This window comes from Molossus molossus, unplaced genomic scaffold (assembly GCF_014108415.1).
Source record: "Molossus molossus isolate mMolMol1 unplaced genomic scaffold, mMolMol1.p scaffold_m16_p_16, whole genome shotgun sequence".
In the NCBI taxonomy this organism is placed as follows: Eukaryota; Metazoa; Chordata; class Mammalia; order Chiroptera; family Molossidae; genus Molossus; species Molossus molossus.
In genome coordinates this window covers 43,191,152-43,204,078 of record NW_023425351.1, presented here as the reverse complement: position 1 = coordinate 43,204,078, position 12,927 = coordinate 43,191,152, and the positions used below count along the sequence as shown (strand labels likewise).

Sequence of the window (12,927 nt, the reverse complement as noted above, 5' to 3'; positions counted from 1 at the left end):
ATCAATGAAAACATATTAAAAAAAGAAAAAAAGCCGCGTGGTCAATTTTACATGGTTTGAGATGGGAACAAATCAAGAATTTTCCTTTAAGAGATACTGGATGGTAATTTACTACTTTTTGTACTTCAGGTATTAATGTACTTTGAAAGCGATCTTATTCTGCTACCATTTAGTAAATGTACACTTAAAACACAAATACGCCTGCATGCGCGCGTGCACGCACACACACACTCGTCCTGAAGCTGTCACTACTTACCAGCATCTCTTATATACTGAAATAGACCCGTCCGCAGGTCATCTGAACTTTGTTCAGTTTTAAACGTCTGGCCCTTTTCCACAGGAGGTGGCACATGTGGCACGGCTCCAGGAACGTCAGCACTGCTCTCCTCAGGAAGGTATCCACTGAATAGCTCATGTAGAAGAACTAAACAATTCAAGTGTTCTTGACCCCAGAAAACCTTTAAAACCATATGAAAAATTTTAGTGGCTTTAAAATACAAACATTTCATAAAAATAATTAGGTATGATCATATTTGAATGAATGCAAGACTGCAATTATGTTTAATTTAATTATTGACAATAACTAAACTATAATTTCTAAGTAATTGGACCTATAGGATATAATTCTATTGCTATAATATATAAAAACAAAAAAATCAATTACATCATATATTATGTGAATGACAATCAATTTTAAATTGATGATGAAATTATGTTCACGTGAGGTAATGTTTATTAATTAACTTAGCTAAGAGGGGAAAGAGCACCTATTAACAGTCTGAGAAAAGGCAATGAAGATCTTCTAGGCCAAAATGTTAATAAAATTAAAATAATGACCTTGTAGAACAGCTTCCTACATTTTGTCATGAGAGTAAAGAAACATATATTGATTACAGGGTTCTTTTCTTTGTATTTTTACTTTTAAGAGAAAAAGAGACAGAAGATGCTAAATGAACCTGAACTACTGAGAAGCCTCCCAACTCGGTGTCTGGTGCGAATGTGCCCACACACAGTATTCCACAGTGCAAGAATCAAAGGATAGGAGCTACAGCAGAGTTCAAAACAAAGGTCTTAGTGTTTCTTCTAAGAAAGAGGATCAAGTTCCCTTTTTCTGCACGTGAAGAATATTAGTCTATAAAAAAAGTCTGACCAGTGAGTAATAATAATTATGGATTCAAAATATTAAATTTTTCTGAATATATTGGATAAAGGCAACATGATCATTAATTTTAAGAAAACCGTAAGGCACACACACACAAATATGTAGACAGGTAGAAAAAATTAACGCTATACCTTGTGGCTAAGTTTAGATCCTAGGCTTAGGTCCTGCTCTCTGGAATTAAGGCATCTCAGAAGTGAAAATAAGAGATATGATACTAAGTCTACTTAGGTTCTCAACAATATTATTTTCATTGGATCCGAAAATATAGAGATAGGTGAAAAGTTAAGTTGAACACTCTATTCCAGCCTTTAAATTGTCAAGACACAGTCAGAGACTTCATAATGTAGAGATGATATACTTTGATTTTGCTCTTACTGTTTTTTTTAATTAAATTTTTTGAGGTGACATTGGTTAATAAGATCATCTAGGTTTCAAGTATACATTTCTATGATACATGATCTGTATATTGCATTGTGTGCACATCACCCAAAGTCAAATCATCTTCCATCATTATATATTTGGCCCCTGCTCTTATTGCTTTTAATGTGGAGTTACTTTGCTGCCTTGAAAAAAATGGCAATACAATTAATATTCTTGATAACAATACAATACCACATGCTTACTGTTAAATATGTGAAGATTTCTGATATATGTGGAAAATCTCCAAATAAAGTGACAAGTTATTAGGATCCCCCACACCTAGTTCTGTGCCAGTAAGAAAACATGAAAAAGTTGGGGCCACACAATTTAAAGATTAAAACAAGAAATTCATATATAATATCCCTTCATTATTAACAAATTAGTCATTTCCATTTTTTATAATTGTGAATTTATCGAGCTTTTTGAATTTGTGTCAAATTTGGGGGATATAAACTCATAAAAATAATACATTAAAATCTATCCAAATAGAAAATTTTCAAGAAACAAGTTGGATACCCTCACACATTCTATAGTTGGCTCTAAACAAAGAATAAAAGGTTGCAATGTGACTTATATGCCAAGTGTTAGTTATCAGATATCAACATTTACTCTAAGGAATCTGCCATTAGAAAATGGTTCTTATATATTGCTGATGAAACTGTGCTTGGGATAGGTGGACTACTTTGTAATTAGAAAACTCTACACACATTAGAAAAAAGTTCAATGACCTAGCAATTCCATTCCTAGTCATGTATCCAAGAGAAATGAAAACATGTACACAAATGTTTATAGCAGCATTAGTCATAATAGCCCAAAGTGGAAAGAACCCAAATATCCATCAATTGATAAATGGATAAACAAAATATGGCATATCCACACAATGGAGTGTTATTTGGCGATAAAAAGGAATGAAGTACTGATACCTGCTAAAACATGGATGAACCTTGAAACACTATGCTAAGTGAAAGAAGCCACTAACAAAACTATATATTTACATGAAATGTCCAGAAGAGTTGAATAAAACAGAAAATTAAAATAGATTAGTGGTTATATAAACCTGGACAGGAGATTACAGGGTAACAGGGAGCAAATGCTGATGAGTACAGGGTATATTGTGTGTGTGTGTGTGTGTGTGTGTGTGTGTGTGAGAAACTGTTCTACGATGGATTGTAGTGATGATCAAACAACTTTGCGAATATACCAGACACCTTTGAATCATGTACGGTAAGTGAATTGCACTGCATGTGAATTATATCTCAAGAAAGCTGTTAAAAAAACTTAATAAGATAGCAATCTGATAATATCCTTTCTCACCACATCAAGAGAAAGAGTTAAACAATATAAACAAAGGCTAGTTAAAAAGTTATGGAAAAAAATATAGCCAATCCCCACACACCTGTAGCAGGCCTCCACTTAAGTCAATGGATATTTTTGGTATGGACTGTTCTGGGCCTGGATTGCCACTGTGTTTACACCACTTAGCTTCCACATTGGCAGCAGCACACCATGGACCTATCAGAATCCGACTTCTTTCTTTCAGACTTGTTTTAAGGAGAAAATCATTTATATTGAGTAGAAGTGATGACCCAAGAATTACACCTGAAAAATAAAAAGAAATGGAGAGGGATATCAATAATAATTCTTCCTTGTCAAAAAATATGTTTGGACTAGAACCATTTGTATTTTTTAAGAGCATTAATCATCCTCTGTTTTCTTTTTCAGTTGGCTTTCCCTTACAGTTTTATGCCATTTATATAGAATTCTAGTTACAAAGCAGGTATACCTCATTCACATTCCTAACAAAGCAATATTTGCCAAAACATTATGACTTTTTCCATGTGTGAGCATTTTAAGTTTTATGAGTAGAGACATTTTCATTAAATTGTGCAAGTTTTTCAAACAACTACATTAAGAATAAGAACAGCTGCTTCATTTGTCTATTGTTAACATGATGAGAAAGGGCAATTTTCTGTGATTTTTTTACAGTAAGAGTCAAGTATATTACTTTGCTAGACACTGAAATTTTTGACTGGCTCATGTTAAAATCAAAACAATCAAAATATATAACATGTGTTTTCTAAAAAATTTAGTTTAATCCAAACTTCACACATCATAACCACTTGAAGTTTACAAAGTCTTAAAAACAGATAGTGGCAGGTTAGATTTATGAGGAAAACTATATGTTATAGTTCAAAGTAAATATACCCAGAAAAGGAATACACTTTAAAATGTAGGTTTTCTTTTGAACTTAAACTAGAAGTGTAGATCAAAACCTTTTCATAAAACCAATGGCATACTTTAAGATATTTGAATGCAAAGTCAGAGTGGTGGGTTAACTTTCCCCCAAGGAGCTCATATTCTGAATTGTCATTGTGAATATTGAATTTCACCAGACCACATTTGTAATGCCCGTGGCTTATTTTTCTAATAATATTTGATCCTTAAAAGAGATGAAAGATTAAAAAACACCTTAGGCTGACAGTATACACTTTTCAAAGTACAGTACCCACATTGACTTTTCAGTTCTATGGAGACTTGAAAACTTCATATACACAGTTTGTTTCTACTGCAGAAATAAGATACACAGAAGACATCACACTCACAGAAATGGTAGGGCTAAGACTTTCATCAAAATTATTATGATGGTGAAAATCAACTTCTTAAATTTTTCATCAAATATATTGTGGCACTAAGACTTCCATTTCCTTTACACAATTTTCTTGACTCAAAGCTATACATCACTTATGCTAAGGAAAAAATAAACAAAATAAAAAACAGAAACAGGCCACCAAATAAACAAGAATTAAAAATCATCTTTATTGCCCTGACCGGTTTTGCTCAGTGGTTATAGTGTTAGCCTGCGGACCAGAGAGACCCAGGTTCGGTTCCCACTAAGGGCACGTACCTCGGTTGCAGTTTGTCCCTGACCCCTGTTGGGGTCGTGTGGGTGGCAAGCAGTTGATGTGTCTGTCTCACATCAATGTTCCTCTCTCTTTCTTCCCCCTCTCTCCCTCCAGCTCTATCTGAAGATAAATGCAAAATAAATAAATAAATAAAACTCCTGGGTGCATTAAAAAAAAACTTTATTAATAGAATTTAGAAGTCATAACTTCCTGACTTAACTGCATTAAATTTCCTGAAGTAGTTAAGATTTCTCAACAGTAAAGATCTGCTAAATAGACATACCAATTGATTATTCAGTAATTTGTCATAATGAGATTAAGAAAGTACAGACTTAATTCCATACAATTATCCAGCAAATGTACAAGTCATATTACCCTTTATTCTCAAATTCATACATCTTCATACTAGCCTACAACAAAATAGTCAATAATCTGGTGGTAACTCTAATGTAAATGTCCTATTGGTCCCTCATAGACAAAGTGTTTAATATCAAAGTTTCCCTAGTTTGCTTATCTTATTTAATGTTTATCATGATCTCATCACCCATCCAGATTGAAAAATCTTCGGCCCACTTTGGGGTCTCTTATTCTCTTAGATAGGTTTCCAAGACTTCTACTTCATTCCATCAAATTCCATTATTTTAAACATCAAGGAAGAGAGACCTCAGTAATCTAACTGATTAAACAGAAGACCACATCATTTTCAAGCTTCAGTACACTGATCATCTTGGAGGCAAGGGCCATCTTATTCAGTACAGTCCTGGGCACAACAGTAGCTATTCAGGACATATTCCATTGATCTGAATGACAGTTTAGAATCTGATCTTGTTTTAAGCTATCTCGATATATTTCTTAAGTGACAGATAGGAAAGAATTTGTATCATCGTATCACAGAACAGTAAGGCCAGATGGAAGAGACCTTGGAAGCCATCTACTGCAAGTCTCCTTCCTCTGAAAAAAGTCATGCAAAATACTTTTAATTTTGAAATAACATTAGACCTGCCCAAAAGTGCAAAAATATACAGAGTTCCCATATATCCTTCACCCAGATATGTAACCACAGTATAAAATTGAAACCAAAAAATTCACATCGATATAATACTATTAAGAGATCTACAGATCTTATTTAAATTTTGCCAATGTCCCCATCCATGTCCTTTTTCTGGTCAAGTATCAGACGTACGATCCCCACTGAATTTAGTGTCCTTTCCTTAGTCTTCTTTATTCTGTGACAGATTCTGTAGCTTTCTTTATCTTTTATGACCTTAATACTCTTAAATAGTCCAGGCCAATTATTTTGAAGAATGCCTCTCAATTTGCTTTTATCTAATGGTTTCTTATTAGAATGAGATTTTATATTTTTGGCAAACATACCAGAGAAGTGATACCCTTCTCAGTGCAGCATATTTGGGTAAGTGACTATTAAGTCTCATCACATGGCTAGAGTGGTGTCTTCCAGGTTTTGCCACTATAAAGTTATTTTTCCACTTATAAATACTTGTGGGGAGATATTTGGAGATTAGACACTACCCTCTTTTTACATCATCAAACTTTTACCCACTAATGTTGGCATCCATCTTTGGTCCTTGAATGCAACAGTAATTACTGTGGTGCATGATAATGTCAATTTCCAATTTTCTTATTCTTCATATTTATTAATTAGTATTTTTTGATTAAAAGAGCAGTCCCTTATATCTCATTTATTAGTTCAATTATTTATTTATATCAATATGGACTCATAGATATTTATTTTATTTTATGGATTATACTCCCATTATTTACTTTGTTGCTTAAATTGAAGTAGCTTTGGACATTGGAAACCCCTTCAAGTTGGTTCCTGTATCCTTTTGATATGCCCCCATCATTTGGGGGGAACATCTTTACTTCCTGGCCACAAGATGTTTCATGCTCCAAGATACTAGTGTAGAAAGACCCTGAACTCACCTCCTCCCACAGACACACCAAATATCTACCTACTTATAGATAAATTCCTCCTAAATAGAAATGAGGACTGATTGAACAGCTTCTGTACAACAAATGATGGAGGGACCAGAGAAAGAAGGGTAAGAGAGATGGAGACATGATAACAGAGTAACTCACCCCTGACGTGGTGAACTGAATAGGGAGGGATATCACTGGGGGCCCTTGCACAGACTGGCCCACCCTGGGCACAGGGAAAAAAACAGTGGGTTAAAGGGCATATAGACTACATGTGAAGGAAATCCATTTACTAACCCTAAAGCTTCTGTCAAACAGGTGAGAAACTGCTGGAACTCTCTCTGAGATTTGAGGTACTGGCAAGGGCCATTTGTGCTGAATCATGAAAAAATAGAAAACCTGAATAGACTAATTACAAGTAAGAAAATTGAATCAGTAATTTAAAACCTCTCAAAAAAAAAAACAAAGTCCGGGATAAGATGGGTTCACAAGAGAATTCTACCAAATATTTAAAGAATTAATGCTTATCCTTCACAAATTATTCCAAAAATGAAGAGGAAAAATAGCTTCCAAACTCATTTTACGAGGCCAGCACTATCCTGATACTAAAATCAGACAAAGACACCACACAAAAAGAAAATTACAGGCCTATATTTCTGATGAACACAGATGCTGAAATCTTGAACAAAATAATAGCAAAATAAATTCAACAATACATTAAAAGGATCATTAGCCATAACCAAGTGGGATTTATGCCAGGGATGCAAAGATGGTTCAATATCTGCGAATCTATCAATGTGGTATATAGTGCATTAGCAATATGAAGAATATAGATCATATGATCATCTCAATAGATGCAGAAAAAGCACTTGATAGATTTCAACACCCATTTATGATGAAAAAGAGTCTCTCAACAAAGTGGCTATACAGGGAATATACCTCAACATAATAAAGGCCATATATGATAAACCCACAGTTAACATTACCCTCAATGATGAAAAGCTGAAATCTTTTCCTCTAATGTCAGGAATAAAACAAGATGTCCTTCCTCTCTCACCACTTTTATTCAACATAGTATTACAGGTCCTAGCCACAGCAACTAGGCAAGAAAAAATAAATGAAAGGCAACCAAATTGGAAAGAAATAGTAAAACTGTCACTACTTGCAGATGCATGATACTACACAGAGAATACTCTAAAGACTCTACCACTTGGCCGGTTTGGCTCAGCGGTTAGAGTGTCAACCTGCGGTCCAGAGATACCCGGGTTCAGTTCCCGCTAAGGGTGTGTACCTCGGTTGCAGTTTGTCTCCAGCTCTGGTTGGTCATGTGGATGGTAGCCACTCAATGTGTCCCTTTCACATTGATGTTTCTCTCTCTCTCTCTCTTCCTCTCTCTCCCTACCACTCTATCTGAACAAAAAATGGAAAAATGTCCTCGGGAGAGGATAAAAAAAAAAATAAATAAATAAAATAAAGACTCTACCAAAAACTATTAGAATAAATGAATTCAGTAAATTTTTAGGATAAAAAATTAATATAAAGAAATTGGTTGCATTTCTATATACTAATAATCAGAAAAAGAAATTAGGAAAACAAATCCATTTACAATTGCATCAAAAAGAGCCCTGGCCGGTTTGGCTCAGCGGTTAGAGCGTCGGCCTGCGGTACAGAGAGACCCGGGTTCGGTTCCCGCTAAGGGCATGTACCTCGGTTGCAGTTTGTCCCCGGCCCTGGTTGGTCGTGCGGGTGGCAGCCACTCGATGTGTCCCTTCACATCGATGTTTCTCTCTCTCTCTCTTCCTCTCTCTCCCTCCCGCTCCATCTGAACAAAAAAATAGAAAAATGTCCTCGGGTGAGGATAAAAAAAAAAAAAGAATAAAATATCTAGGAACAAATTTAACTAAGGAGGTAAAAGATCTGTACTCTTCAAGCTATAAGACACTGATAAAAGAAACTAAAGATGATACAAATAAATGGAGTGATATATTGTGCTCATGGATTCAAATAATTAGTATTGTGAAAAATGTCCATACTACCCTAAGCAATCTACAGATTCCATGCAATCCCCATAAAAGTATCAATGGAATTTTTCACTGAACTAGAACAATAAATCCTAAATTTGTATTGAACCACAAAAGATCTCGAATTGCCAAAGCAATCTCAAGAGAGAAGAAAGCTGAATGTATCACGCTCCCTGATTTCAAACTTTACTACAAAAATTATTGTAATCAAAATTGTATCATAGTGGCATGAAAACAGATATATAAATCAAAGGAATAGAATAGAAAGCCCAGGCCTGGCTGGTTTGACTCAGTGGTTAGAGCGTCGGCCTACAGTCCAGAGAGGCCTGGGTTCAGTTCCCGCTAAGGGCACGTACCTCGGTTGCAGTTTGTCCCTGGCCCTGGTTGGGTCATGAGGGTGGCAGCCACTCGATGTGTCCCTTTCACATTGATGTTTCTCTCTTCCTCTCTCTCCCTCCCACTCTGTCTGAACAAAAAAAATGGAAAAATATCCTCAGGTGAGGATTAAAAAAAATAAAAAATAGAAAGCCCAGAAAAAAAAATTCACACATATATGATCAGTTAATCTATGACAAAGGAGGCAAGAATAAACAAAAACACAGTATCTTCAATAAATGATGTTGGACTGCTATATGCTAAAAATAAAACTGGCCCCTCCCGCCATTTTTCCATGCCGCCATAATGGTGCACATGAATATCCCGGCTGACGCTCTGAAGAGTATCAACAATGCCAAAAAGAGAGGCCAACACCAGGTTCTTATTAGGTTGTGCTCCAAAGTCATCATCTGGTTTCTAACTGTGATGGTGAAGCATGGTTACATTGGCGAATTTGAAATTATTGATGACCACAGAGCTGGGAAAATTGTTGTGAACCTCACAGGCTGATTGAACAAGTGTGGAGTATTCAGCCCCAGATTTGATGTGCAACTCAAAGATCACAGAACAATCTGCTTCCATCCAACAATCTGGTTTCATTGTACTGACAACCTCAGCGGCACCATGGACCATGAAGAAGCAAGACGAAAACACACAGGAGAGAAAATCCTGGGATTCTTTTTTTAGGGATGTAATACACATGTGCAAATAAAATGCCTCAATGGAAATAAATAAACAAACAAACAAAAAAATAAAACTGGATTACTTTCTTACAACATATAGAAAAATAATTTCAAATGGATTAAAGACATAAATATAAGACCTGAAACCATACAACTCTTACAAAAAAACAGAGGCAGAAGGCTCTTTGATATTAGTTTTAGCAATATTTTTTTTGAACTAGTCTCCTCAGCAAGGACAACAAAAACAAAACAAACAGAAGGATTATATTATATAAAAATAAAAAGATTTTGCACAGTGCAAGAAATCATCAACAAAGTGAAAAGGCAATCTACCGAATGAAAAATATATTTGAAAATAATATATCCAATAAGGGGTTAATATCACAAATATATAAAAACTTACACCTATTAATATAAAAATAAATCCCAAAAATAGAGAACCTGAATAGATATTTTTCCAATACAGATTGCCTACAGGCACACAAAAAGATGTTCAACATCACTAAACATCAGGGAAATACAAGTCAAAACCACAATGAGATAGCACCTCATATCTGTTAGAATGGCTATTATCAAAAAGACAAAATTTAAGTGTTGGTGAGGACGTGGAGAAAAAGAAACCCTTGTATACTGTTGATGGCTATGTAAACTGGTGCAGCAACTATGGAAAACAGTAGGAAGATTCCTCAAAGAATTAAAAATAGTGGACCTAAAAATTCCACTTCTGGGTATTTATCCATAGAAAACAAACACCCTAATTTTAATTCACTTTACGTGTTGCTAATTCATTCTGATCAAGCACTGAATTGAGTACGTATGTGTAAATTGCTGTCCACTTTTTTCTTTTCCCTTTTGTTATTTTCCCCAGTAGCCTACCCTTCACTTTATATTTACTTTTTCTAATCCTTGTACAGTTTGTACTTGACTATGTTTCAGGCCTGCTAGCACTGATCCTAGGCTTCTTTAAACACACAGGTGGCACTGAGAACTTAAGATGGCAGTGAGCACACAGGAACAAGCACTGCCTAAATACATTAAGAAAACACATGACCTATAGATATCAATGTGCCCTGCCTGATCTCTTTTGTTTCCTTTCTTTTCTTTTGTCATACACCTTCAAGGAAATCAGGCGTGGTTCACTTTTGAGACTAATTTAACTTATTCCCATGTGCCTACCTGCCCACTATACTTGCTACACACAACAGCCTACTGTGGCTTTGCTCCTCATGAGGGAATCCAGGTACCTGTGGACCACAGAAAGGTTCACTCACAAGTACCAGCTTTTAAGTTTAAAATGCTGTCTCCATTTCCTATTGAACATTTCCTGCTAAATTTTAAAAAACCTACAACAAATTAATTGAAAACTATATTAGTTCCTTGCTTTTAACCTTGGTCTAAGTAACCAGTAATAAGAGATTATGGTGATCACTTAATAACAAAGAGTAGCGATGAATTTTACAAGGGCCATTTATCAATGGTAAACCAAACTTCACAATTTTACCACAAAATATGAAAATAATCCCTGGGACTCATGACAGGATTATTACTTCTTTTTTTTCTCCCTTTCTTTGACTCTATGAGAAGCTGACCTATGGGACATCATCCCTTCCTTTTTTTTTAAAAAAAATATATTTTTATTGATTTTTAGAGAGAGAGGAAGGGAGAGGGAGAAAGACAGAAGAAATCAATAAGAGAGCCATATTGAATGGCTGCCTCCTGCACACTTACAATGGGGATCGAGCCTACAACCTGGCATGTACCCTGACCAGGAATTGAACCAGGACCTCTTGGTCCATGGGTCAATGCTCAACCACTGACCCACACAAGCTGTGTATCCCCTCCTTAAAAAAAAAAAAAAATCAGGAAACATACTAAGTATCTTCCCTGGGATAAAATGAATCTTATTTTATATATCACCACACACATAAACATAGGGCCACAGAGCATACTGAGTTCATAAGCTGGATACTTATATATTCAAAATCTGGTATGAATGGCAAGAATTCAGGCATGTGTTTTCTTCTTCTTAATAAATGAATTCACTGTTGAACAAAATGACAACAAGTAAAGATTATAAAGAGCTATCTTAGCACTGGAACATTGAAAATGGCTGAATAATTTTGTGAAGTTTTATCTCTGTATGTATTGCAAATATGACAAAATGTTTACATTTGTTCTAGCTGGTGACTATACAGGCATTTGATGCATTACACTTCACATTTCTGTACTTTAAATCCCTCCACCCCCAAATTTTCAAAAATAAGGGGAGAAGAAAAAAATTAAAGAAATATGCTGTGAAATTACTTGCAATAATTGTAGGCTTTCAGCAAAATTGAGAGCCTTCAACTTTGATATCCTTCACCCAGCTTCCCTTATTGTTAACAACTATAATAGTGTGATTCTCGAAAGCCAGTAAATTAACATCAATACAATACTACTAATTTAGATGCCTTATTTGAATTTCACCATTTTCTCCTCTCATGTCCTTTTCCTATTCCAGGATCCTATCCAGGACCCAACATTGCATTTAGTGATTGTGTGTTCAGGTCATTTTGACCGAATATATAACCTCTTCCATTCTACAGAATGCTTTTCTGCCTGATTTTTCCATTGGCTTCTTTCAAAAATCTGTGTTTATATTTTTAATTGCACTCTAGCAAACTAATGGCAGACATTTAATTAAACTAAATGAGGTGTAACAACATTGGGAAGTAATTTCAGAAACAACTAGTGTGATAAACAGAAATAATCTTGCTTTGCTTGTATACTGACATACTTTTCACTGAGGGTAAAATTTTAGTTCAAGGAACAAATAGTTTCATGACCTTTAAAATACTCCTTCAGAAGACTAATAAATGCAAACCACTTGTTTTGGAGAATGTTTACAAAATGCTGCCAACCCTACATCATCAGTCTCTACTAGACCCTTAGTAAGGCTCCTACTCTCTACATGCAAAACGCATTCTAAATCAAGCTTCTGTGTGTCATTAGAAAGAGTACTCCATGATGACATGTACCAGCAAAGCATATCCAGGTATTTTTTTTTATCCAGCTGGAAGTGATCGCAGGCTACCAGAAAATCAGCAAACATGTGTTAGATACATCCACAAGTCTATTTGCATAACAGTGAAGCATCAGGATGCCTCCCAGAGTGGGGAAGAAAACATTTTTTTCAGTATGATCCATGAAAAGATGACCAGAAGTGACTAAATGACTAGAAAAAATTTTTTTGTAAGTATGGTCCATTAAAGAGATGATTAAAAATCTTTTCATTTCTAATTCCTTCAACTAATTATGTTGAAGCACATAAAAGTAACACTTGGGTATTTTAACCACGGGAAAAAAAAAAACAAAAAAATACACACCTTGTTTTTCCTCCCTTGATCAGAATATGTAAGTTGATTAGATCCTATTTAATTATACTG

At 35.1% G+C, this 12,927-nt stretch overlaps 1 protein-coding gene and 1 pseudogene across 1 annotated transcript in view; one reads left to right on the top strand and one right to left on the bottom strand.

Moving 5' to 3' along the window:
• VPS13B (vacuolar protein sorting 13 homolog B) overlaps positions 1-12,927 on the bottom strand; it is an 867,799-nt gene that overhangs the window by 188,425 nt on the left and 666,447 nt on the right. The window contains exons 37-38 of the mRNA XM_036263824.1: positions 2,979-3,181; positions 257-458 (exon numbers count right to left, since the gene is read on the bottom strand). Of these exons, the coding sequence (XP_036119717.1) occupies positions 257-458; positions 2,979-3,181 (405 nt within the window). The remainder of the gene's footprint in view (positions 1-256; positions 459-2,978; positions 3,182-12,927) is intronic.
• Positions 9,123-9,528, top strand: LOC118631431 (annotated as a pseudogene).